The sequence below is a fragment of the Lithobates pipiens genome, unplaced genomic scaffold, assembly GCF_037356315.1.
Source record: "Lithobates pipiens isolate NorthernLeopardFrog02 unplaced genomic scaffold, aLitPip1_a1.2 Scaffold_22, whole genome shotgun sequence".
Lineage (NCBI taxonomy): Eukaryota > Metazoa > Chordata > Amphibia > Anura > Ranidae > Lithobates > Lithobates pipiens.
In genome coordinates, this window is record NW_027507784.1 from 328,371,773 (window position 1) to 328,398,019 (window position 26,247).

At 44.1% G+C, this 26,247-nt stretch overlaps 1 protein-coding gene across 1 annotated transcript in view; it reads right to left on the reverse strand.

Moving 5' to 3' along the window:
- Positions 1–2,692: 2,692 nt before the first annotated feature.
- The window catches only part of TMBIM1 (transmembrane BAX inhibitor motif containing 1), a 118,058-nt gene continuing 94,503 nt past the window's right edge, over positions 2,693–26,247 (reverse strand). The window contains exons 11-12 of the mRNA XM_077449635.1: positions 25,031–25,084; positions 2,693–9,940 (exon numbers count right to left, since the gene is read on the reverse strand). Coding sequence (XP_077305761.1) covers positions 9,797–9,940; positions 25,031–25,084 — 198 coding nt within the window. The 3' untranslated portion in view covers positions 2,693–9,796. The remainder of the gene's footprint in view (positions 9,941–25,030; positions 25,085–26,247) is intronic.

Genomic DNA, 26,247 nt, shown 5'->3' on the forward strand with positions numbered 1-26,247 from the left:
GCCAGCAGCACTCATGCAGCCCCAGACCATGACACTCCCACCACCATGCTTGACTGTAGGCAAGACACACTTGTCTTTGTACTCCTCACTTGGTTGCCCCCACACACGCTTCACACCATCTGAACCAAATATGTTTATCTTGGTCTCATCAGACCACAGAACATGGTTCCAGTAATCCATGTCCTTAGTCTGCTTGTCTTCAGCAAACTGTTTGTGGGCTTTCTTGTACATCATCTTTAGAAGAGGCTTCCTTCTGGGGTGACAGCCATGCAGACCAGTTTGATGCAGTGTGCGGTGTATGGTCTGAGCACTGACAGGCTGACCCCCCCCCCCCCCCCCCCCACCCCTTCAACCTCTGCAGCAATGCTGGCAGCACTCAGACGTCTATTTCCCAAAGACAACCTCTGGATATGACGCTGAGCACGTACACTCAACTTCTTTGGTGGATCATGGCGAGGCCTGTTCTGAATGGAACCTGTCCTGTTATACCGTTGTATGGTCTTGGCCACCGTGCTGCAGCTCAGTTTCACGTTGGGATCTCACCTCTGCAAACTGGATGCAGGTTTCTCCGCATTCAATTTGCATAGTAGGAAAATGTGACCAGCGCTCTATAGAGCTGGTTCACATATCTCCGGGGCAGCTGCAGAGCGCACTGCACATTGTGGCTCCATTTCAGGGACGATTTCAGGCAAGGATTCGGCCCTGAAACGGATGGATTCCTGTGCGATCCGCAGCCAGTTTAGGTGTGAATGGAGCCTCAGGGTCTAGGCAATCTTCTTATAACCTAGGCCATCTTTATGTAGAGTAACAATTTCTTTTTTTCAGATCCTCAGAGAGTTCTTTGCCATGCGGTGCCATGATAAACCAGCCTAAACTGAGGGGAAAAAAAAAAATGTTTGTTTTGTTTTTTATATATTTTTGGAGGGATATTTATTATAGCAAAAAGTAAAAAATAATACTTTTTTTCAGAATTGTCGCTTTTTTTGTTTATAGCACAAAAAATAAAAACCGTAGAGAGGATCAAACACCACCAAAAGAAAGCTTTATTTGTGGGGGGAAAAAAAAGGACATCAATTTTGTTTGGGAGCCACGTTGCATGACCGCGCAATTGTCAGTTAAAGCGACGCAGTGCCGAATCGCAAAAAGTGCTCTGGTCAGGAAAGGGGTAAAATCTTCTGGGGCTGAAGTGGTTAAACCCACATCATTAAAAACTATCTATAAATGGTGTATTACATGCTGTTCATACTCAGTCACTATGGGATTCCTTTTCTGTATTCTGCAAAAAAAAAAAAAAAAAAAAAACACCCGGTTGATCCTGCTGCTCTCTGTCTCCCCCTTCTGTCCATGTCCTCAATTCAGCTAGGGAATTTTGCAGAGCAGTGTTGGCAGCTCTGCACATGCTCAGTTTTCAGTGAATTTCTATGCTGAGCACATCTGAGCAGCCCATGTGACTATAGAGTCACACATGTGGGCGTATACACAGTGGTTAATGACACCCCCCCTCCTCCTCCTTCTCCTCCTCCTCGCCTGCTAACCAGCTAAATACAATGGGGGCGGGATATTGCATGTAGATTGATGGAGGCTTCACATCCTTCTTATTCTAAGAATTGAGGGGTGTAACACACCCAGTGACTGGTAGAAGTCTGCCCACACTGTGTGTCAGGTCACCCGAGACCAGGTGACAGATGGACCCCTCTAGGGGTAGGAGCGCACCGCTTAGGTTGTGGACCCTTCGGCTGACTGCTGCGGATGGAGCTCTGGGTGGTTCAGGAAAGCAGCTCCACCTGAACACCGACCCAGACCCAGACCAAACGGAGTTAGAGCGCAAGATTCCCCAGGGTGCGGCGCCAGCAAGTTTTCACCGGAGCCTCTGCTGGTGAGGATGGATTTGGTTTCAGCTGATTCCAGGTCGTGGCCCTCGGGGTCCCTCAGCTCACACTCACGGACTGGCTCTGGTGGACAGAGTGGAAGCAGCAGTACAGGGTTAAATGCAGGACAGGCAGGAGAACAAGCCAAGGTCGGGGCAACTAGCAGACAGGGATAGGCAGGAGAACAAGCCAAGGTCGGGGCAACTAGCAGACAGGGATAGGCAGGAGAACAAGCCAAGGTCGGGGCAACTAGCAGACAGGGATAGGCAGGAGAACAAGCCAAGGTCGGGGGCAACTAGCAGACAGAGATAGGCAGGAGAACAAGCCAAGGTCGGGGCAACTAGACGACAGGAATAGGCAGGAGAACAAGCCAAGTTCGGGGCAACTGGGGGGGGGGGGACCTGTTTTTCACCCATTTTCTGTTTATGACTACTGGCCTGGTGTTAAATACCAGGGTCATGGAAGCTAGCTGCCGCCATAACCCTGGTATTTAACATCAAAATAAGAACGTATATTTACAGTTAGGCCGTCGGCAAGTGGTTATAACCAGTGACTAGGGAGTGGGGGCCGAGTCATGCCGTTTGTGTTATTAGTGGTTTTCTATGGGGGCACTCAATGGGATTGGGGGGGGGGAATCCAGAAGCACTGGCTCCTCCCCCCCCCAACCAAGATGGGGAACCAAGATGAGGTGGTTTCGGGGCCTAAAAAAGGCATCAAAAGCTAAAGTAGCACCATTTCAAAACCACATTCGGTGTAGACGGGGGCTTACTAAAGTCCACTTAAAGGGGTTAAACATACCATAAATAAACAGACAGACAACCACATGCAGTAAATACAATTTATTTGCTCTGAATAGGAAATAAAAAAGTGCATATATATAACATTACTCTAACATTGGTGTTGATCTTCCCTTTTCGCACCATCAATGGAAGATAATAATACAAAGAACGCCGTTCTTATTCCGCGGTATTCCTGCGTGTTCTGAACAATGTAAACTCCATTATGATGAAACTTTAAAGTGAATTTCCAGGGATAACATTATTTTATTTTATACAGTGGGGGAGGATTAGAACCTCTGCCAGGTTTTTACTGCTTTCCACAGCTTCGTTAAGAGAGATTTATTTTCACTTCCTGTCCTATTGACAACATTTTACGAATGCTGCATCTAAATTGCTGCATTTGTACATTTTAAAAGCCAATATAAAAGGAATAGTAGTGGTAAAAAAAAAAAAAAAAAGCCCTTGTAGATTTAATTAACCAATTTTTTTATTAATTCTCCTTTAAGGGGGTGTGGCAGGAGGCATTTCCTATGCCTACATTTTTTAAATTTTTTATTATTATAAAAAGGTTTTATATAGCGCCAACAGTTTGCGCAGAGCTTTACAACATGAGGGCAGATATTACAGCTACATTACAATTTGGTACAAGAGGAATCAGAGGGCCCGGCTCGTTAGAGCTTACAATCTAAAAATTTGTTAGTAGGTGTCCCTCATCCCCATCTCAAAATTTTGGGAGGTATGTTTGTAATAAAAACATCCTTGCAATTCTGAAGCTTCCCTCCAACCACTTTGTGTATTTTATATATACTGCGATTCTGTACTGTACTGCTGCCTGTTCCCTTCCTGGATTTACACAGAGGCACACCTCCAGCCCTGCAGCTCTCATTGACCCTCTTAGGACTCACCCCCCCCCCCCTCTCTTCCTGGCAGACTCTCAGGAGATTAAGAGAGAGCTGTGCATGTCATAAGCCTAGGACAATGACCAGACAAAGAAACAGGAAGTGGGCTATGTAAGGGATTTACTGGCAGAAAAAAATAAAATTTGTTTCCAAAGTGAAAACAAGGGCAGAAGATTTAATAGATGGAAAGATGAAAAAAAAAAAAATGACTGAAGGTCTGCTTTAACACACTGATTTCCTATGATCCTTAGCGTCAGCTACTGGCCATAATGCAGTATTTTCTTTGATTGGGTTATTTCAGGAAAAAGTTCACATTATGACCACTAGATGGAGCCGATAATAGGGAAATTACTATATTAGGCAAAATACGGTCAGTTTGTCAAAGGTAGGTGAACGCTTGTCACATTTGTGTAATAATTATATTGGATAGATAGATATCTATCTAATCTATAGAGATGATAATATTATATATTTATTTTTTATATATATTATATATATTTTATACCCCCTCTTTTTTTTTAAATTCACATAGCTATGTAAAAAAAATATAACAAAAGACTTTTTTTTTTGTTAAACTCTTATTAACTTGAACTTGAGAAACTTCCTTGATCTGATTTGACGAAGCAGATGAAAAGGACACAGCACAGTCACCCAGAGCAGCCAATCAGCTCTCACCTTTTGTCAGTATAAAAGCAGCCGAATGTCATTGGCCCGGCTGATCGCTAGGGGTCACTGCGCTTCCTGCATCGCTTTTGCCCTATTAAATAAGCCAAGTGCAATACGTCCAACACAGCACACAAGACACAGAAAGCCAAATAAATACAAAGTCGTAGGACGCACCACGATGGAGAGGTTAACCGCGCCTATCCTGCGGCGTCTAGTGCGTCCTACTATGCAACATACATTTCAGTACAGACCATTTTCTATTTACAGCAGGTACAAAGTTGTATAGGATACAGTTGTAAGGATAAATGGCACTTAAAGGATATCTCCAGTTTTGTTTACAAAAAAAAAAAAATCAGAATATATCTAATACCAATACAAGCCATCTTCTAATTTAAAGCTGATCTCCGGGGAGTGAAAGGGCCCAATGCTTTTTTGTCTAGAGAAAGCAGTTTTACTTGCCCAATCCTCCGCGCTGCAAGACCAGTCCCTGTAGCCTCTTCTCCCCTGTGTGCCAGCAGTTGGATTGCCTCTGATGCCATCAAGACCATTGAAAATGAGGACACCAAGGAACAGTCCATCGTCGGAGCACAGGGGAGCGCTTTCTGCCGGGAGAGCAAGGATTGGGCAAGTAAAACTACTTTAAGTAACATCACTTTTCCCGGCCCCTAGACCTAAACAAGCATTTATCCTTTGCAGAGAATGGGCAGCCACGTTGCAAAGCAGGATTTTTTTTACTTTTACCAGAGCTGGGCTTTTAATCCAACTATGGCAACAGTACTCAGGAAATCCCAAAAGCCTAATCCCACTTTTTTATTTTCTGTTAACTGGCTCCCCTCCTTTCCCAGAATTCTGCACAGACCTCATCAGTACCGTGACAAGGTCATCCAGGGACCGGGGCGAAGAAGCCAAACTGTACCCCTCCCCCACTTCATTATGTACAAGCGTAGGGGATGCTACTTCCAGCAGTCATCCGCTTGTTAAAATGCCTTGTATCAGGATGAGCTCACTGTCACCCCCATACATACAGTAAACAGCTGTGCCCAGGGGCAGCTGCCCCTCCTGGCCACTCCTTGTCCCGGCCCTAGACCTCATCCCATTGCAGGCATCCCCCCCAGCAACGGCCTTCAGTTTAGTGGACAGGGTAATAAATCTTTAGAGAGTCAGCTGCCAAAAACTGCTGCATGTCTAGCGGGATGTTAGGGGTGCAGCTTTTTTCTTTTTACATCACTGTGGCCAACCCCCCCCCCCCTTTTATTTTAATGGAATTTACAAGATGCTGTGAAGACATTTTGTGGACTGAACAAAGCTTCATTGTGATCCAGTCTAAAGACGACTCAAGTGCAAATTCAACACAGGTCTACCGATTCCAATTTACTTCAGTAATGTAGTGTGGATGGCAATTCTGAGCTTGCAGTTGACCTGCGTTGGACTCAGCAGGTTGTATTTGGATGGGTTGGCACTGTACACAAAACCATGACCTTTTATTGCATTTTACATTTGAATGTTCATGAATGAGTTTAGATGCAAAAGGCATTGTTCAACAGCAAGGTTGTCATAGGCATATGACCACAGGCAAGCAGATGTCCTCCAACCACCCAAGAATGATGTATGGGAGATGTCTGCCTATGCCAATTCCTCAACCAACCAAGATTCTTGCCCATGGCCAATGCTCAAACCAGGGGTCTTCAATCTTTCCAAACAAAGGACCACTTTACGATCCTTCAGACTTGGGGGGGGGGGGGGGGGGTCGCTTTTCCCAGTGGAGGTAAAAAATGCCCCGGTGTCAATAAATGTAACCAACGCCCCATCCCTTGTATTAGTGGGAGAAATAGCGCCCGATCATTGGTGTTAGTTGAAGGAAGAATGCCCCACTGTTGGTGTCAGTGGGAGAAAGAGAACCCCATCATTGGGTGTCGGTGGGAGAAATAGCGCCTTGTATCAACGAGAAAAATAGTGCCCCAAAAGGTCCACATTAGGCCTTCGGGCCGCAATTTGAAGATCACGGCTCTAAGTCAACCATTCTCAACCAGGGTTTGGGAAAACCTTGGGTTCCTTGAGCTGTGGCCAATTGGCCTTCTTTTTGATGGTGCCTGTATAGTTCCAGGGCCAATGCCACTCTGCAGAGCCAACAGCATGACACCAATGAGATTTTCAGCAGTCTGAAAGTGTGGCATCCCGACTGCCACCATAGGGGGGGCATTCTTCCTATTTAGGTTGCATTTTTCCCCTCTGATCACCGATGAAGTGGTCTTAGAAGAGGTTACCCAGCACCTGAACATTATTTTAAAAGGTTCTCTGGGGCAGAAAAGTTGAGAAAGGCAGCTCTAAATGGAAGATTAAAGGAGCAGGACTGTTTGTAGCAAGATTTTCCAATTAGCTGTGAGATAAGAAGGGCTTCCAGATGCCCAAGCCATACATTAGCACCTTCTAGGACATTAGAAACGGCCTAGTAATCAGCGATGCTATACATTGGGAGCATCATTTTAAATGTGGTTGCCAATGGCCCAATTCTTTGCTCTATAAAACTAAAAATGATTTGTCTGGAGTTCGGCATTAATATTTGTGGGGGAATAAAAAGGCAGGATTTGATTATCTTGGGGTGTAATTTTCATCCTATGAAGGCTTAGTTAAGAGCAAATCCTGGATAGACAATCTGCTGATCCACCTAGAGCAGGAGTATTCAGACTTTTTAAACAAAAAGGTCTAGTTCACTGTCCTAAAGACTTTAGGAGGATCAAACTGTGGCAACTGGGAATAGAAAAATGCCCCGGTGTCAGTGGGAGCAAAATTCCCAACCACCGGTCATCAGTAGGGGAAGGAATAAGTAAATGCCCCATTGTCAGTGTTGGAGAAGGAATATCGTCCCATTGTTGGTATGAGTGGAAGGAATTGTGCAATATCAGTGGTGTCAGCAATGGGAGGAAATGTTCCCCATCGGTGTCAGTACTCAACGTACATTGACACCATCACAATTCTAATACTAGCTGTCAGTGGGAGAAACCATGCTCCATCATAGGTGCCAGTGGGAGGAATTATATCCTATCGCGGGTGTCCGTGGGAGGAATTCTATCCCATCGCGGGTGTCCGTGGGAGGAATTCTATCCCATCGCCAGTGTCAGTGGGAGGAATTGCACCAAGTCATTGTTGATAGTGGCAGGAATTGTGCCCCAAGCGTCTGTTAAATGCAAGCAACGGGCTTCATTCTTCCTGCAGGCCGCAATTTGAAGACCACTGACCTAGAGTCTGACCTAACAAAGATTGCAGGGGGGGGTCTTCAAAAAATATAAAGCCCCTATATGCTTGCGAACATCCATACCTCTCAGATGGATCACTGCTACAACAATATGGAGATTGATGGACGACTCACTAAGAACTCCCTACACTACAAAGATTAGGCAACCAGGTCATATCTGCAGATGTATGAGCAGAGGGTTTGTCCATACCCCAATCACTTCACCTGTTAGGCTTAGGGTTGTCACCAACTTCCAGTGAACAGGCTAAACTTTCCCAATGATTGAGCTCTGGGGGGAGGGGAGGGGGCGGAAGGCATTGGAGGTGTGCCACATACGTGGCTTGGGGGAATTCTCCTTCACTACAGTCTAAGCTTTGTTCAGCCTACAACATGGTGGCTTTGTGTGTGCTATTATAATTATAACGCACAGCTCCCCGTGATCTGTGCTATATATTGTAAGGCACATACATTGTGCTCTTCTCCACAGACAAGAATTCTCCTTCTCAATGGTTTCACCAGTGCCATCTCTGAGGAACAAGGAAAATGACAGCATCTATCAATGTAGGTCTGTCGAGCACCACTGGAAAATACACAAGCAGATTTTTTTTTTTTAATACAAAATTTCAGTTTTATCACATGAAACATTTTACTACAAAGATAGGAAAAAAAAACATAAGTAGAAGAAAAACTCCACTAAACACTATCTGAATGTAAAATGGGCATATAACTACAGCCCGTGATAACAAAAAATCTACTTTAGATGATACCTTCAAATTACGGAGTGCAACGTACAACTGAACAAATTTCAATTTTTGCTCCTGTGTGCGGCCTTTCATTAACCCCACTAAGCAAGTCAAAGGATTACTGCTTAAAAAGGGAACAAAAAAGTGTAACCATATAGTATAAGCTCCCTTAATGGAATAGGAGCTTTCCCTGCTCAGTTCCAGCATAAGCTTTACAGGAATTTGGCATGGTGCAGCGAAGGGCTGAGCAAAGGCACCTAGTATGTGAAAGTGTTGAGGTTACATAGATATTTTGCCCCCTGCCATGGTAAGGGGGGGGGGGGGGGGGTGGACATGCTAATGGGTTATTAGTGATTTCTACAGCTCTGCAAAGAAATATTCTGCACAATCAAGTAGATCTAGACCCAATCAGCTTTTGTCATTTCAGCTTTTTACAGTTTTCAGCTTTCATTATAATAAAGCCCTGGTGATCCTGCCATGAAATTAGTTTCAGGCACTTCCTGTTATGGGGCGATAACAGTCTCACAATAGAATTCCTACATCGTCACCCTTTCTTTGTGCACCCCCTGATGTATACTGCAGGTAGGTGTGCCAACACACATTGCTTGGGCATGGTCCCTTGTTGTTACCATCAAGAAGCTGGTCTAGAGCGACGATGTGCAACGGACCCTGGACATCAGGAAATGGCTGAAAGAAGCTTGAGAAGATCAGCAGAACTTAGATGTAAAGGATGAAAAAGAGTGAAAGGCACCCAGTGCTTTAGCAAACTGAATGCCATCCAGTTAATGTTTAGATCAACTTTAAACAACTAAAAACAAGACAGACAGTGCTGCCACCTCCTCTCCCTAATCAAAGTTGAATGTGTTCCCGGGTCTGAAGCTGCTGACCGATGTAAGCCCTGTAGAATCAGAATCTTGAAGAAACGCAGGCACTTTTGTAGAATCCACAAACATATAGCCGTTATTAAACAGAACAAAGCATAAAAACCCACATGTGTTTAGGCCATTGGGGCTTAATGATGAAGCTAAAGGCTCAACAGACGAAACGCGCTGGCCATCTGTGGGATTTTACACTTTGTTCCATTTAATTAAAGCGATTTGTGGATTATCCCGATGTGCCGGCAAGATTCAAACTTTAATTACCGGGGTGTTATAACGTGCACTATTTAACAGAACCTGATCAGAATGCATGTCAGCTGTATGAGGAGCTCTCTGTAAAATTAAATGACGCACAATTGGCGGCCGCCGGCGCCTGCGCTTCTGTGAAGCATAAAGGAATTTTTTTTGCAAAATTTTTGGTAGTGCCAATGCACCATGCAGCCATTTATTATACCTCAACCTCAACAGTGCAAAGCTGCTACCAATTTTCTTCTTTGGTGAATAAAATACATTTAAAAAGGCAACATCTAAATGAAGCGATTAAACAAGGATACAAATTAAAATGTAACATTCGCTCCAATCATGCTCAGTCCTCCGTCTCGTGCGGTTCACGGATTTTGGGCTCATCAAAATGAGAAATCTGGAGTCACTTTGGGGGGGGGGGAAGGGGGCAAAAGTATGACCTCCTTTCAAGAACAAAAATGGCCGCACTCTCGCTCAGACTTCTTGTCCTACTTGCTGCCGACGAGCTGTAGCAGATTGATGAAAATGTAAACGATGTCGGTGTAAATCTTCATGGCGCCGTAGACGTATTCCTCGGGGCTGATGGCGTGTTTGCGGTTTCCGATCACCAGCTGAGTGTCGAATGCAAGGAACTGGTATGGAAATAAGGAGAGTGGTTAGATCGTGTTGTGGCTCAAGCACAGGGCCCTCAGGCCCCTTATTGCCATGAAAAATTAGACACACACTCACACACGGCATAGTTGCAAACAAGTCATTTTTAGGAAAAAATTAATGAGGGCTCACCAGCCTACTGCATTGTCACACCATATTTAATAAGAAATAGTAGTCTAGTCATCTGCAGCCCTGTAGGCCTAAGTACAGCAAACTCCAGTGTACAGGGGGTCCTCAACGGGGTATTCGAAGGCCACATCTTCATCCTTAGAACCGGTCTTCCTCAGAGTATAACCACTTGCTGAACGCATAACTTATTTATATGGCAGCAGAGCAGCTCTCCTGCACTGTATAATGTATTTAGCATGTCATCAGGCACTTCTGAGGAGGGGGGAGCGGCGCATGTGTGGCGCATGCATTGCGTATGCGCGCCACCGCGGCTGTGCTGCGATTAGACACAGCACAAGCCGATCAGTGGGTGGTGGCCAATGGCTGTCTGCTGGCTCCTGCTAATTGGCGAGGAGAGACGCAGAACAGAGCAGGGCTCTGTTCTATCAGCAGAGATGTGATGGATTTTCTTTCCCTGCAAAAGCAAAAAGCAGCACGCCTAATACACACAAAACACTGGCTAGGCACACATTTAACCCTTTGATCGCCTGGGATGTTTAACCCTTTCCCAGCCAGCATCATTGGTACAGTGACAGTGCATATTTTTAGCACTGATCACTGTATTAGTGTCACTGGTTCCCGCAAAGTGTCAGTTAGGTGTCCGATTGTCCGCTGCAATATCGTAGTCCCTGATCGTCACCATTATTAGTATTAAAAAATAAAAAAGATTCCAGTACAATATATATTTATATACTGGAATATAAATACATACATATAAAATAATTATTAGTGTGTGAGAGATTATATACACACACACACACACACACACACACACACACACACACACACATATATATATATACATATACATATATAAACATACACACATATACACACACACACACACACAAAAAATATATATACCTACACACACACACTGGAATTTTTAATACTAATAATGGCAATGATCAGCGACTTATAGGGGGACTGCGATATTTATTGCGCACAATTGGACACCTGACACATCTCCTATAGTTTCTAGACGCTATAACTTTCGAGTAAACCAATCAAAATACACTTATTGTGATTTATTTTTTTACCAAAAAACATGTAGCAGAATATATATTGAGGGTAGGGACTGATGTGAATGTATAATATATATATATATATATATATATGTAAAGAGCTGCGTAAATTGAGAGAGCTATATAAGTACCGGAAATAATAATATTGGCCTAAGTTTATGAAGAAATTAGATAAAAAAAAAAAAAAAAAAAAATGTTTTTATTTAATGCGTTTTATAGCAGAAAGTAAAAATATATATATTTTTTTCTTCACAGTTGTTGGTCTTTTTTTTTTATAGCTATAAAAAAATAAAAAACAAAAAAAACAAAAAACAAACACACACAAAAGGTGATCAAATACCACCAAAAGAAATCTCTATTTGTAGGGGGGGGAATTTCAATCTTTTTTTTTTGGGGTACATCGTCGCATGACTGCGCAAGTAGTGTCCCATCACAAAAAAAAAAAAAAAACCCATGTTCAGGAAGGGGGGGTAAAACCTTCCAGGGCTCAAGTGTTTAAAAAACAAAAAAATGGATTGTAGGATAATGCACTGGGTTGGTGCGCCCTTTTTTTGTTTGTTTTTTGTAGTGTCTTCAGGAGGTCTCCAGTCAGAGAGCGGCAAGGCTTGGAGGCTATATCTCCATGTCGCCTAGTTATTTTCAATACCTTTTAACAGAATATTACACTTCTGCGCAGGAGATTTTTTCTGGTCATAACTTAATGATGGGTCATATAGGACAAGCTACGCCATGTCAAGCTGTCAATAGGGATATGTATCCATTATGGCACATTTATCAAATTATGAATCAAGCAGGAACAATACCAATTGATGCCGCTTTATACATTCAATAAAATCATTCATAGCAGTTTTCAATGCAATTCATTTAATTATCTGATCTTGCCACAGGGCTCACCCACATGGGCAGCTGGGGGCGGTAAAGAGTAGGAGGTTGAGCCACTTACCCTTAAAGTGTTACCAAACCCAGGAGCCTGCATTCACTATATCTGGTCTCCCACAGTACACAGAACATGGAAATTTACTAAAATACAATTATTTTATTAAATATAAACTTCTAAATACTTTTTCTCGTCAGCAGTACATGGCATATTATGACTTCTATCGGGTGTCTGGTTAAAGCTTGAAGGAGGAGATTTCCTTCTACTCCGACTGTCCCATGAAGCTGCATGACCCCTCAATTTTTGTCTGGACAGTGCCGATTGGCCCTGTGTTGGTCACATGCACTCTCCAAAAAAACAAAAACAAAACCTCTAACAATACATACACACCAAACTGAGCATGTGCAGAGTACACCCCCCCCCCCCCCCCCCCCCAAGGCTCTGTACCATCAGCAGATGCACTGAGGACAATTAAAGAAGGGGAGTATCAGAGAAGACAGGATAAAACAGCCATTTGCAGTGCAGGGGACTAACCCCTTAGGTTCCACAGTGAGTATAACAAGCATGTTTTACTGCATATACAGACTGATTTTACAGTTGTGGATTTAGTAATACTTTAAACGGTTCCAGATCGGCTCATGCAGATATACTGTGTCAGAATGGCTCTCCTGGGCGAAATCCTGCATATATACCGCTTTGCCCAGGAGAGCCTCCAGAGGGCGCGCGAGCTGCACGTTCTCGAGAGCCAGCATGGGGATTTGCGTGTGTAAACACACAAATCCCTGTGCTATCAGAGGAGAGAAGACAGATCATGTGTTCCTACTAAGTAGGAACAACGATCTCTCATCTCTCCTAGGTAGTCCCATCCCCAAACAGTTAGAACACAGTGAGGGAACACACAGTTAACCACTTGATCACCCCCTTTAGTTAACCCCTTCCCCGTCAGTGACATTTATACAGTAATCGGTGCATATTTATAGCACTGATCGCTGTATAAATGTCAACGTTCCCAAAAATGTTTAAAAAGTCTCCGATCTGTCCGTCGCAATACCGCAAAAAATTGCAGATCACCACCATTAATAGTTAAAGAATAAAAATAAATAAAAACGCCATAAAAATACCACAAATCTTTCCCATAGTTTGTAGACGCTATATCCAATCAATATACACGTATTGCTAATTTTTTTTTTTTTTTTTTACCAAAAATATGTAGAATACATATCAGCCTAAACTGATGAAGAAATGTGTTTTTTTTTTTACATTTGGGGGATATTTATTATAGTAAAAAGTAAAAAAAATATATTTTTATTTTCAAAATTGTCGCTCTTTTTTTGTTTATAGAGCAAAAAATAAAAACCGCAGAGGTGATCAAATACCACCAAAAGAAAGCTCTATTTGTGTGAAAAAAAGCACGCAAATTTAAGTTTAGGTACAGTGCTGCACAACTGCGCAATTTTCAGTTAAAGCGACGCAGTGCCAAATTGTAAAAAAGTGCTCTGGTCAGTAAGGGGGTAAAATCTTCTGGGGCTGAAGTGGTTAAGCTGCAACAGAGGCTGGATGGGGTTGTACACATGCGGTATTAATTAAGCCCCAATTTATGAATTGTTAGTTCCCTCCATCTCCATCTCACTAGTTGCACTTGCAATGTGATCTCCTTTCATTTGGCCCCAAACACATACTTTAGCTGATATGTGAAGATCTTTGCACTGGTAAGTTTCACTTCCACTTTTCCAAACTGCCATTGGGGGTCATGCGCTGTGCACGTCACGTCATTGGCATCTGTTTGTAGATTGCATGGGTTCCCCTTTTCTCATAGAGAACAGAATGGAGACAGTCAATCTAGGCAGTGGTGGGTGGAGCAAGGGGTGTGGCTTAGCCATCTGTGCTATGGGTGCATGGGGCACACTAAGATTTTGGCATAAGCGGGAACGCACACATTAGGCAGACTCTGTAAGGCAATGAATGTAGCCACTCTAAAGATGGGAAGTGATCTTTTCAAGCATTTCAAAAGCTTGTTTGGCTGAATGAAAGACAGTTTTCCAAAGTCCGTCTCCAACCAACAGGAGGGTGAGGAAGAGGAAGCAGATGAAGCCAATTAGGCTCTGCTGCAGGCATAGATGCTGATGGGAGATGGAGATAGAGAGCGCGAGAGCGCGCGGGGGGAGATAGAGAGCGCGCGGGGGGCGATAGAGAGCGCGCTGGGGGAGATAGAGAGCGCGGAAACACGACGAGACAATTAGGCTCTGCTGCGGGCATAAATACTGGTAGTACCAAAAACTATATGGAAGACCACCACCTGCCCACATCCCTGATAAACGATGTAATACGACATGGAATATGTGCGCCCACAGTATCTAGTGCTCGAAACCACGCACAGGTACGTTGTTTCACGCAATAGAGCCGCCCTGCCACAGTATATATGCGGTGGGTGGTCTTAAAGTGGTTAACTGACAATTGCGCAGTCGTGCAACGCACAACACACATTTGGGTGAAGTTCCGCTTTAAGGACTTGGCTATGTCATCTAGGAAGGATATTTGGATCACAAGCCCAGTTATAATAATTATAATTCCTTGGCACGTAAAATGTTCCTCTTTATGTATATCAGATGTGTATTTAGCTGTTGGCCTGGGGTTAAGCTTTATGTAAACATCAGAAGGTCTTAGCCTTCAAAATGCAGCTTTTCAAATATTGATTGCAAAGTCAAACAATATTAAGTATACATAAGAAAGATACAATCCATCAGTAATAAAGACCCGGGACCTTCCATGGACCTCCTGCAGGGGACGCCGATATTAAAACTGGGTCTTTCCAAAGCAGTACAAAGGCTGCCTGTCTACCCAGGCAGTCTGGCTCCAGTCCAGGGGTTGTCTTTTTTAGCATTTATTGGTTGAAGCAACTTTAACAGGAGGACAGGGGTTGGGGTATGGAATACTTCAAAACGATTAGCATTAGGCCAAGGCAGAAAAATTCTCTTCCTGAATAAATGTAGGTGCCGGACAGTCCAATGCCTCACAGCTGAAGACCACGAGGCACATCTCTGAGCGGTCTAATGCAGGCCATACACGGGTCGAATTTCAAACAAATTTTCTTGTCAAAATCAGAATGTTTTTTTTTTTTTGTGATCCAATGGCGCCACCATTGATTTCCAAAAATCGGCCGACCAAGCCTTCAATTTTACCTCATGTTGCTACAGAAAAGAATTTATGGCCGGAAATCTTTTCTCTCCGTAAAAATTTTTTTTTCTCCCAACAATTCCCCAATCATTGATTAGAAAATCGTTCGATTTTCTAAAAATTTCCAACATGTCCGATTCCTCAAATTTGATTTCCGCACGAAAATCGGCTGTTGCTGCAGCCCACTAATTGTGCGAAATTCGTACGAAAATTTTTAGATAGAATTTTCGAAAAGAAAATTGTTTCTAAATTCGAACCGTGTATGGGCGGTATAAGGCAGGTCATACACAATGTGAACTTGTTTCTTGTAACATTCACATGATTCCCCCATCAACACAGACAGTGCCGACAGGGAGATCTGCAATGGTCTTCTCCCGGCGAGCCAGTGATTATTGCTAGCGGCCATAGCAGCAGCAGTTAATCTGGCAGGCTGGTTGTACAGACTGATCAACTTGGTATATTCAGCCGGCAAATTTACAGTTCCAATCCAAGATTTGAACCGTTTATGGCCATCCTTAGTCCTCACAGCTGATGACCATGCGACATGTATTTGGCATCTAGTTACCTGGCACCTATGCACAACTGCCGCTACCCAGCACAGTCTCTAAGTACAGGGTCTTTAGTCACAAGTCCCCAGGACGGCTACCACCTTCCAGCTTGCTCCAGCCCGGTGAGTGAGACAGTCCTTCTCCAGACCAAAACCTTTGGGGTGAGGTCCTGCAATCAGTATCTAGGAAGATCCATTCAGGCTCTCAGCCCTGACATCACTAAAGCCTCAATAACACCTACACAGTCCATGCCTTCAAGCAGCAGCCCAGCAGGCTCTGGAACCCTTCCTGAGGAGAAGGAACCCAGCACTCCTGTGATTTAGGCCATTTATCATCACTGGAACCCCTCCTGAGGAGAAGAAGGAGCCAGCACTCCAGTGCTTCAGGCTATTTATCATCTCTGGAACCCTTCCTGAAGAGAAGGAACCCAGCACCCCACTGCTTCAGGCTATTTATCATCTCTGGAACCCTTACTGAAGAGAAGGAACTCAGCACTCCACCGCTTTACACTATTTATCTTCTATCCAGCCACTTACTGGGCACTCGTCTCCAGGGCTTGGCTGAAGCATGATAACTATTCAGGCTGGTTATTTGAATCTCTTACTTTAAGCTCTGGAAAATGTCTTCCAGACGCAATCAAACTTCCAGCCTGCGAAACCCTGAACAGGTCAGGACAAACAATCACCACTCCCTTGATTTTACAAGGAGCCAATAACTAAAATTTACCCAGCATCCTACGCTAGGAAGGTGCTACAGTGGGATGTCCCTAGAAGCTGTAGGTGACAGGGGGACATCTCGGGACAGGAGAGGCAGAAATGAGGCAAAGTCTAGGGTCTTTACTCACAAGTCCTTAGGACAGTTAAAGTGGTTGTAAACCCTTACAACACACTTTGACCTACAGGTAAGCCTAGATTAAGGCTTACCTGTAGGTCCAAGAAATATCTCCTAAACCTACACGGTTTAGGAGATATTTGCCGAAAGACAGGCATGCGCCGTAGACAGCGGCGCGCAAGCGCACAGCCGTCAGCGGCGATATGCCGTGCGTGGCGGCTCCCGTGCGCACGCGCGGGAGTGACAACGCGGCTTCGCCGAATGACAGCGGCGGAGCAGCGAGACCCCACAAGAAGATGGATGCGCCGGACTACAGGGGACAGCGGTGACTTCGCTGGCTCCAGTGTCAGGTAAGCGACACATAATGGACCATTATGCGATGCATAGTAGTCCATTATGCCTTACCTTTGCAGGGAATGAAAGGAAGTAAACTCATCAGGGTTTACTTCCTCTTTAACACCTTCCAGCTTGCTCCAGCCCAGTGAGCGAGACAGTCCTCCTCCAGACCAAAACCTAAGCGGTGAGGTCCTGCAATCAGTATCTAGAAAGATCCATTCAGGCTCTCAGCCCTGACATCACTAAAGCCTCAATAACAGCTACACAGTCCATGGGCTGCCTTCAAGCAGCAGCCACCCCATAGGCTCTGGAACCCCTCCTGAGGAGAAGGAGCCCAACACTCCAGTCCTTCAGGCTATTTATCATCTCTGGAAGCCCTCCTGCGGAGTAGGAACCCATCACTCCAGTGCTCCAGGCCATTTATCATCTCTGGAATCCTTCATGAGGAGAAGGAACCCAGCACTCCAGTGCTTCAGGCCATCATCTCTGGAACCCTGCCTGAGGAGTAGGAACCCAGCACTTCAGGATATTAACCACTTGCTGCCCGCCCTATAACAAATTGACGGGGGCAAAGTGGTTGCATAATCCTGATCAGACGTCATATGACGTGATCAGGATTATGAGCCGCTGCGCGCCCCCGGGGGCACGCATCGCGGCGATCGTTGTTGCGGGGTGTCAGTCTGACACCCGGCAACTACGATCTCGGTAAAGAGTCTCCGACGGAGACTCTTTACCACGTGATCAGTCGTGTCCAATCACGGCTGATCACAGTGTAAATAGGAAAAGCCGGTGATCGGCTTTTCCTCACTCGCGTCTGTCAGACACGAGTAGAGGAGAGCCGATCGGCTGCTCCTCTGACAGGGGGGGTCTGTGCTGATCGATTATCAGCACAGCCCCTCCGAGGATGCCCACACTGGACCACCAGGGATTCCCAGGACAAGGTATGCCACCCTAGACCACCAGGGATTCCAGTCAGTGCCACAATGGATGCCAATCAGTGCCCACAATGGGCATCACTGATTGGCATGCATTGTTTGGCACTGATTAGCATCCATTAGTACAATGCAGCCTATCAGTGCCCATCCATGCCACCTATCAGTGCACATCCATGCCCACCTGTGCCGCCTACCCATGCCCACCTGTGCCGCCTACCCATGCCAATCCGTGCCAGCTATCAGTGCCAATTTGTGCCACCTATCAGTGCCCATCCGTGTCGCCCATCAGTGCCACATATCGGTGTCCATCAATGCCACTTCATTGGTGCCACCTTATCATTGCCCATCAGTGTAACCCCATCAGTGCCCATCAGTGAAGGAGAAAAACGTACTTATTTGCAAAGTTTTGAAACTGAAACAAAAAAAAAAAAACATTTAATTTTTTTCAAAGTTTTCGGTATTTTTTTATTTGTTTAGCAAAAAATAAAAACCGCAGAGGTGATCAAATACCACCAAAAGAAAGCTCTATTTGTGGGGAAAAAGAATGATAAAAAATTTCATTTGGGTACAGTGTAGCACGACCGCACAATTGTCAAAGTGTAACAGCTCTGAAAGCTCAAAATTGGTCTGGGCAGGAAGGTGTTTAAGTGCCCTGTATTGAAGTGGTTAATCAGGAGCCAACAACGAAATTTAAACAGCATCCTACGCTAGGAAGGTGCTACAGTGGGATGTCCCTAGAAGCTGTAGGTGACAGGGGACATCTCGGGACAGGGGAGGCAGAAATGAGGGAAAATCTCTCCAACAAGGATACAAAGAACAAGGTTGCACCTGTAGAGTAGGGAAGAACTTCTGACACCTTTTATTACAGTTTGTGTCCCTGTGACAGGAAGTTAGGGTAAAATATTCCCAACAGGGACACAGACAGCAATAAACCCCTTGAAAGGGGTCTAACCCTTCCACACTTTAATAGAATTGTTTGGAGTTCCACTTTATAGTCTATAATACACCATTCCCCAGACCTAGGTTACACCACTGGATAATCTGTTCTTTTTCACCAAGTTCAATTCCAAGTTAAATGTTAACTTCTTTCTGCCCATGCAGCAAAAAGGATGGGCTTTGATGCCCACAAACCGCATATATTCTTTCATAAGCAGCGGAGCTTTCTGTGCCGTGTGTGTGCTAACTGCATGCTCCCAGCACAGCGACTGAGCTGTTAAAAGACAGTTCTTAGTCTCCGGCAATGATCAGTAGCTGAATGGAGCGTCATTCATGTGATCACTGTCATTCACAGGCGACATGTGATCGGTTGGTCCTTCGTGCTTCCTGGTATAAAGGTTTTGTTAAAGGGACGCCAGGGCTAGGTGGGAAGGGTCTAACACTGTTTCCAGTTCTTTTTATTTTGTTACCCGTTATCCAATCCCAACCTGACTAGTTTGTATTTTTCCCCTTTATTTTAAACCAGTAGAAAAATTTGTAAATGATTTAATCTTTTTTGGTTTTCGGGAGGGGACTACGGCTTCATTTATAATGTTACATAGTAGGCGAAGTCGAAAAAAGTCACAGGTCCGTCAAGTCCAACCTATGTGTGTGATTATATGTCAGTATTACATTGTATATCCCTGTATGTTGCGGTCGTCCAGGTGCTTATCTAATCGTTCTTGAAACTATCGATGCCCCCCGCTGAGACCATCGCCTGTGGAAGGGAATTGCACATCCTTGCAGCTCTTATAGTAGGATGTGTTCATTTTAAGAGCACAAGGAGGAATTGTCTGACCACAAAATTTGTGGCAATTAAAGTGGTTGTAAACCCTTACAAACCACTTTGACCTAGATTAAGGCTTACCTGTAGGTCCAAGAAATATCTCCTAAACCTACACGGTTTAGGAGATATTTACAAAAAGACAGGCACCGCTGTCTACGGCGCATGCACCGTAGACAGCGGCTCGCAGGCGCACTGGGCACACCACAGATAACGGCGATATGCCGCTCGTGGCGGCTCCCGTGCGCATGCGCGAGAGTGACATCATCGCTGCTCTGCCAAATCACAGTGACGGAGCAGCGAGACCCAGAAGTCACTCCGGGATACATGGCAGCGGTGAAGATGGAGGACCGCTTCAGGGGCTTTGTTCTCAGGTAAGTTATTCATAATGAGCTAGTATGCTATGCATACTTGCTCATTATGCCTTTGCCTTGCAGGCTGCGTTTTTTTAACAAAAATGTCAGTACCTTTACTTCCTCTTTAAGGTTCTGCCAGTGACCGACAGAAGGTGGTCATCTAATAAAAGAGGCAACTGAGTGCATATTGGGACTACTAAGTGCTCTTAAAGACGACCCATCATTAAATATTTCTTTCAATGTTCTGTTTCCTATTGCACAAAGTACATGTGGAACTATGTAGAGGTCGACACCTTTCTCACTGGGGCATTTTTTTAGGCGCGATGCGCTGGCAGGATGTTAAAAAAAAAAAAAAAGTCCTGCAAGCAGCACGTTTGGAGTGGTGTATACAACTCCTCCACCACTCCTGCCCATTGATATTAATGGGCACCACTGCCGAAGCACATGCAATGCGATTTGGCAGCGGTGCTTCACGGGCGCATTTAACCTCTTCTTCGGCCGCTAGCTGGATTATATGCACCCCACTAGCAGCCGAATAGCACCGCTAAAATGATGGTAAAGCGATGCTAAAACTAGCATCTGTGTGTGAAACAGTGTGAAAGCAGCCTATAAAATAAAAACAGGTAGTCAAAACTTTTGGACGAAAAAAAAAAAAATGGGCTAACTTTACGGTTTTCGTTTTTTTTTAAAAAATAATTTAGTGTATTTTTTTTCCCCAAAAAATTGCATTTGAAAGACCTCTGCGCAAATGCCGTGTGACATAAAATATTGCATCAACCGCTATTTTATTCCCTAGGATCTCTGCTAAAAATATATATATATATCATTTTTTGGGGGTCTAAGTGATTTGGCAGAAAATACAAGACTTTTAGGGTCCTTTCACACGGGGCAGATCAGTGCTGATCCGCCCCGTGAAAATACCGTTTGCTCAGCGGGGATCACTCAGTCGATCCCCGCTGAGCATAAAGATGACAGGTCTGTCTCCGCACACTGCGCAGGGACGGACCTGTCACAGCGCCGCTCTCCCCTATGGGAGATCGGATGACGACGGACCGCAGTGTCCGTCGTCACCCAATCCGATCCGCAGACGGATGGAAAAATAGCTTTTTCCTCCGTCACACTTTTTCGGATCGGAGCGGGTCGGATGTCAGCGGACTTGTCACCGATGACATCCGACGCTCCATAGAGCTCTATGGAGCACCCGTTCAGGTCCGCCTGAAAAACTGACAGGTGGGCCTGAACGGATCGTCAGTGTGAAAGGGGCCTTACTTGTAAGCAACAAGTGTCAGAAAAGATTTAGTCTTTAAATGGTTAAACTGAGAACTCTACACACTGAGTTGAGTTCATTCATTCATAAGTGTAAACATTGTATCTTTTTCCTCTTTTCTTGGCAGACTGCCCAGAGAGGAAACAAGTCGCTTCTATGAAGACTTGGTAACTTACATTGACTATTACAGAAGTCATTTCCAAGTCGCGCTGTAGTTCTAAATCTGCCTTTTTATCAGCTCAATCGGCCGATTAATTAGAAAACGGCAAATATCGGCCGATATATCGGTCGACCTCTAGAACTATGTCCCATGATGCTAGGCGCTTCCTAACCCTAGCTATGAGGTCTGACCAAACAGCAACCGCATCTCACCATCCCCCACCCCGTGACTGTCCAACTACATAGCCAAGAACGAGACTGCCATTCCACAACTGCCATTCGTCTCGACTCCCAGCACCTTCCTGTGACAAGTGGCGGCAAGAGGAATGCAGAGGGACAGAAGGCACACACCCCCACCCCCCCTTCTCCCTATGCATTGCTCTTGCTACCACTTGTCTCAGAAAAGCACTTGGAGCTGAGACAAGCAGCCATTAAGAAGTAACACTCTACTTTATTACCAATGTTGGACGGCCATGGGTGGGGGAGCAGCAACATGGGACAAGAACAGTAAAATAAAAAATTACAGAGGAACTTAATTTGGTATTAAAAAAAGTTAAAGTCGGCAGCTACATTTACTGCATCTGCAAACTTGTAAAAATCCGACACTTACCAGCTCATGGAGACCAGCGCAGTCTACTGAAAACCCAAAGTCTTACTACACCCACAACAGTAAAATCAGTTTGTATATGAAGTAAATGATGCTTGTTATACTCAATGTGGAACCTAAGGGGTCAATCTTCTGCACGTGTAAAAAGTCTGTCTTCTCTGATCATCCCCTTCTTCCACTATCCCCAAACCATCTCCTGATAGAACTGAGCCTTGGGGGCAAGCTGAACATGCTCCATTTGGTGTGTATTGTTAGAGAGTTTTTTTATTCTTTTCTTGGGAGGGTGCATGCGATCAGCACAGGGCCATTTAGCACTGTCCAGACAGAGGGTCAGGGGCCCTGCAGCCTCATAGGACAATCAGGGGAGAATTAAAACTCCTCCTACAAGCTTTAACCGATAGAAGTCATAAGACTGTTATATATCCTGCTGATGAAAAAAGGTATTTAGCAGTTTTTATATTTACTAAAATGACATGCATTTCCATGTTCCATGCAGAGACCAGATATAGTGAATGCAGGCTCCTGGGTTTAGTAACACTAAGTGCTGTTTCCAGGCCTGCACCGCCATCTTGGATTTGGCAATACGGGGCTCATCAGTCACAGCCTGCCCTCTTCTGTGCATGTGCCATATCGAGGGGTGCAGGGAGATTGGCCTGTAGTCTCCGGGGATATGAGCATTTATCCCAGAAGGCTGCAGGCAGAGGGAAGGAGGACACCACATCAGAATAAGGAAATTGGTGTAAATTGGGAGCCAAGCAAAAAAATCAAATATAAAATCCCAAATGTGTATTGCAGAGATTTGCGTCTTTTTTTATTTCTGCATAAATAACCATCATTAAAGTGGGACCTTCACTCGCATATAAAAGACATTAAAGTGGAAAACCAGCCTAAAACTAAAATCTCTAAGTCTACTTGCACCCACAAGCTAATGCCGTGTACACACGACCGGACTTTCCGGCAGAATAGGTCAGACGGTCTTCCCGACGGTTTTGTCAGCGGAGTTCCGATGGACTCTTCCGAACGAACTTTGACACACAATCACACCAAAGTCCGACGGATTTGAACATAATGATGTAGGACCGGACTAGAATAAGGCAGTTCATAGCCAGTAGCCAATAGCTGCCCTAGCGTCGGTTTTCGTCTGTCGGACTAGCATACAGACGAACTGATTTTTCATCCGGACTCGAGTCCGTCGGAAAGATTTGAAACATGTTCTAAATCTAAAGCCAGTCTGATTTTTCGACAGCAAAGGTCCGATGAAGCCCACACATGGTCGAATTGTCCAACGGATTCGTTCCGTTGGACCTTTGCTGATGAAAAGTCTGGCCGTGTGTACACGGCATAAGACTTACCCATCTTACACCGTAAAGCAAAAATCGCTATACATACCTTTTCTGAAGCCGCTCCGGAAGCTCTGTGCAGGACACAGCCAGCTGGGAAATGAATGGGAAGTGATGTCACCCATAGACTTACTATGGTGTCTCCGTTGATGGCTGCCTCTTCAGCACCTGTCTACACAGAGAAGCCACCACTGACAGCTCAGCACGGGATTGGATTTGAGCAGCTTCAGAAAAGGTATGTATAGAGAGTTTTGCTTTACAAGGCTAGATAGGTTAATGACGTTTAAAGCCTCGTACACACGATCAGATTGTTGGCCAACAAAACCACGGATTTTGTCCGAAGGGCGTTGGCCCAAACTTGTCTTGTATACACACGGCCACACAAAAGTTGCCCAACAATCACCAACATAGTGACATACTATGTGTTTTTTCAGATCTTTAGCCCACAGCCGTTCGTCAACCAGACATGTGGAATCGGAGGAGATAACGTGTTATTTATTATTGGCCTTGGAGTTATTGCTTTGACATTTTTTGGTTGAATAATAATGATTTGATTTGGTATATTTTCTATATTTTTGGATGCATAGAATGCACTTTGTGGTTAAGTTCTATTAGCAGATAGCATGTCTAAATTTTAATTGTTTTCTTTTTTAATGCACAATAAAAAAATTGTGTAGAATAATACTTGGCTGTGTGTTTTACGTCAAATGACAGTTTGTATTTTTTTTAAATGTAACTGCCGACTCCCAATGTAAAATTGACAAGGGACACCAACATAGTTGTATCTTTAACTATGGGATAATGGTGTTGTGGTAACTTGCCCAAAAAAAAAAAAACACACCCCATAATATTATTCTTGATATCACTAAAAAAATAAATAAAAAAATAAAGAGCCTTTGAAAATTTGTTTGCAATAACTCCATCAGCATCACCAGCAAAGCAGCTTCATTATTATCCCATTATAGAAGAAGAGAATTGTGCGCTGCATTTCCAGATTTCACAATTTGCCGCGTTACGAATGTTAATTCTCCATTACGAACGATAGTTTACAAGACCGACCGATTCCGGCTCGTCCTTGTTTCCAAGCATGTGTGTTTGTACTTTGGACTTTTGTCCGACAGACTTGTGTACACACGCTCGGAAAGTCTGACAGACATCTGTCAGCGGAAAATTTTAAAACCTGCCATCCAACATTTGTCTGCGGAAAATCCAATAATTGTCGGATGGAATGTACAAAACTGTCAAATTTTCCGCCAACAGCCTGTCATCACACAATTCCCATCGGAAAATTCGATCACGTGTATGAGGCTTCAGATTGTGGCTGGAAGTAAATTTAGAGATTTAAGTTTTAGGCTGGAATTCCACTTTAATGTCTTATATGTGAGTGAAGGTCCCACTTTAATAATAGGTATTTATGCAGAAAAAAAAAAGAAAAAGAAAAAGAAGAGGATGCAAATGTCTAGTGCATTACCTACAACATCTTGAAATTTTATTAAAAAATGCCAAAAGCGCACTCACAAACATAAAAGGATAAAAAAATGCATCATATACAACTCCAGTATCAAGGAGTTAAAAAATAATGTATTTGTTAAATGTGAACTAATGGACCATCATTACCCCTATTCCTTATACGGTTATTAACTAACGTCATTGTATAGTGCATGTATAGATAAAATAAAAAATACTTACCAGAGTGAAAACGATGGCGGCAATCGCAGCATACAGCATGTGCAGCCATTTTATCTGGAACAGAATAATAACATTGGATCAAATATCTGAAAGCAGATATAAAAGCCCCCATGTTGGGCCAAAAGGTTTAGAATATATTCATGTTTTATACTTTATCAAGCAAAGTCCCCATTTCTTTGATTTATTTTCTTTGAAGTTACATACAGTGGTGTGAAAAAGTGTTTGCCCCCTTCCTCATTTCCTGTTCCTTTGCATGTTTGTCACACTTAAGTGTTTCGGAACATCAAACCAATTTAAACAATAGTCAAGGACAACACAAGTAAACACAAAATGCAATTTGTAAATGAAGGTGTTTATTATTAAAGGTGAAAAAAAATCCAAACCATCATGGCCCTGTGTGAAAAAGTGATTGCCCCCCTTGTTAAAACATACTATAACTGTGGTTGTCCACACCTGAGTTCAATTTCTCTAGCCACACCCAGGCCTGATTATTGCCACACCTGTTCACAATCAAGGCATCACTTAAATAGGAGCTGCTTGACACAGTAAGGTCCACCAGAAGATCCTTAAAAACTACACATCATGCCGAGACCCAAAGAAATTCAGGAACAATTGAGAAAGAAAGTAATTGAGATCTATCAGTCTGGAAAGGGTTATAAAGCCATTTCCAAAGCTTTGGGAATCCAGCGAACCACAGTGAGAGCCATTATCCACAAATGGCGAAGACATGGAACAGTGGTGAACCTTCCCAGGAGTGGCCGGCCGCCCAAAATTACCCCAAGAGCGCAGCGACGACTCATCCAAGAGGTCACAAAAGACCCCACAACAACGTCCAAGGAACTGCAGGCCTCCCTTGCCTCAGTTAAGGTCAGCGTTCATGCCTCCACCATCAGGAAAAGACTGGGCAAAAATGGCCTGCATGGCAGAGTTCCAAGGAGAAAACCACTGCTGAGCAAAAAGAACATCAAAGCTCGTCTCAATTTCTCCACAACACATCTTGATGATCGCCAAGACTTTTGGGACAACATTCTGTGGACCGATGAGACAAAAGTGAAACTCTTTGGAAGGTGTGTGTCCAAGTATATCTGGCGTAGAAGGAACACTGCATTTCATAAAAAGAACATTATACCAACAGTAAAATATGGTGGTGGTAGTGTGATGGTCTGGGGCTGTTTTGCTGCTTCAGGACCTGGAAGACTTGCCGTGATAAAAGGAAC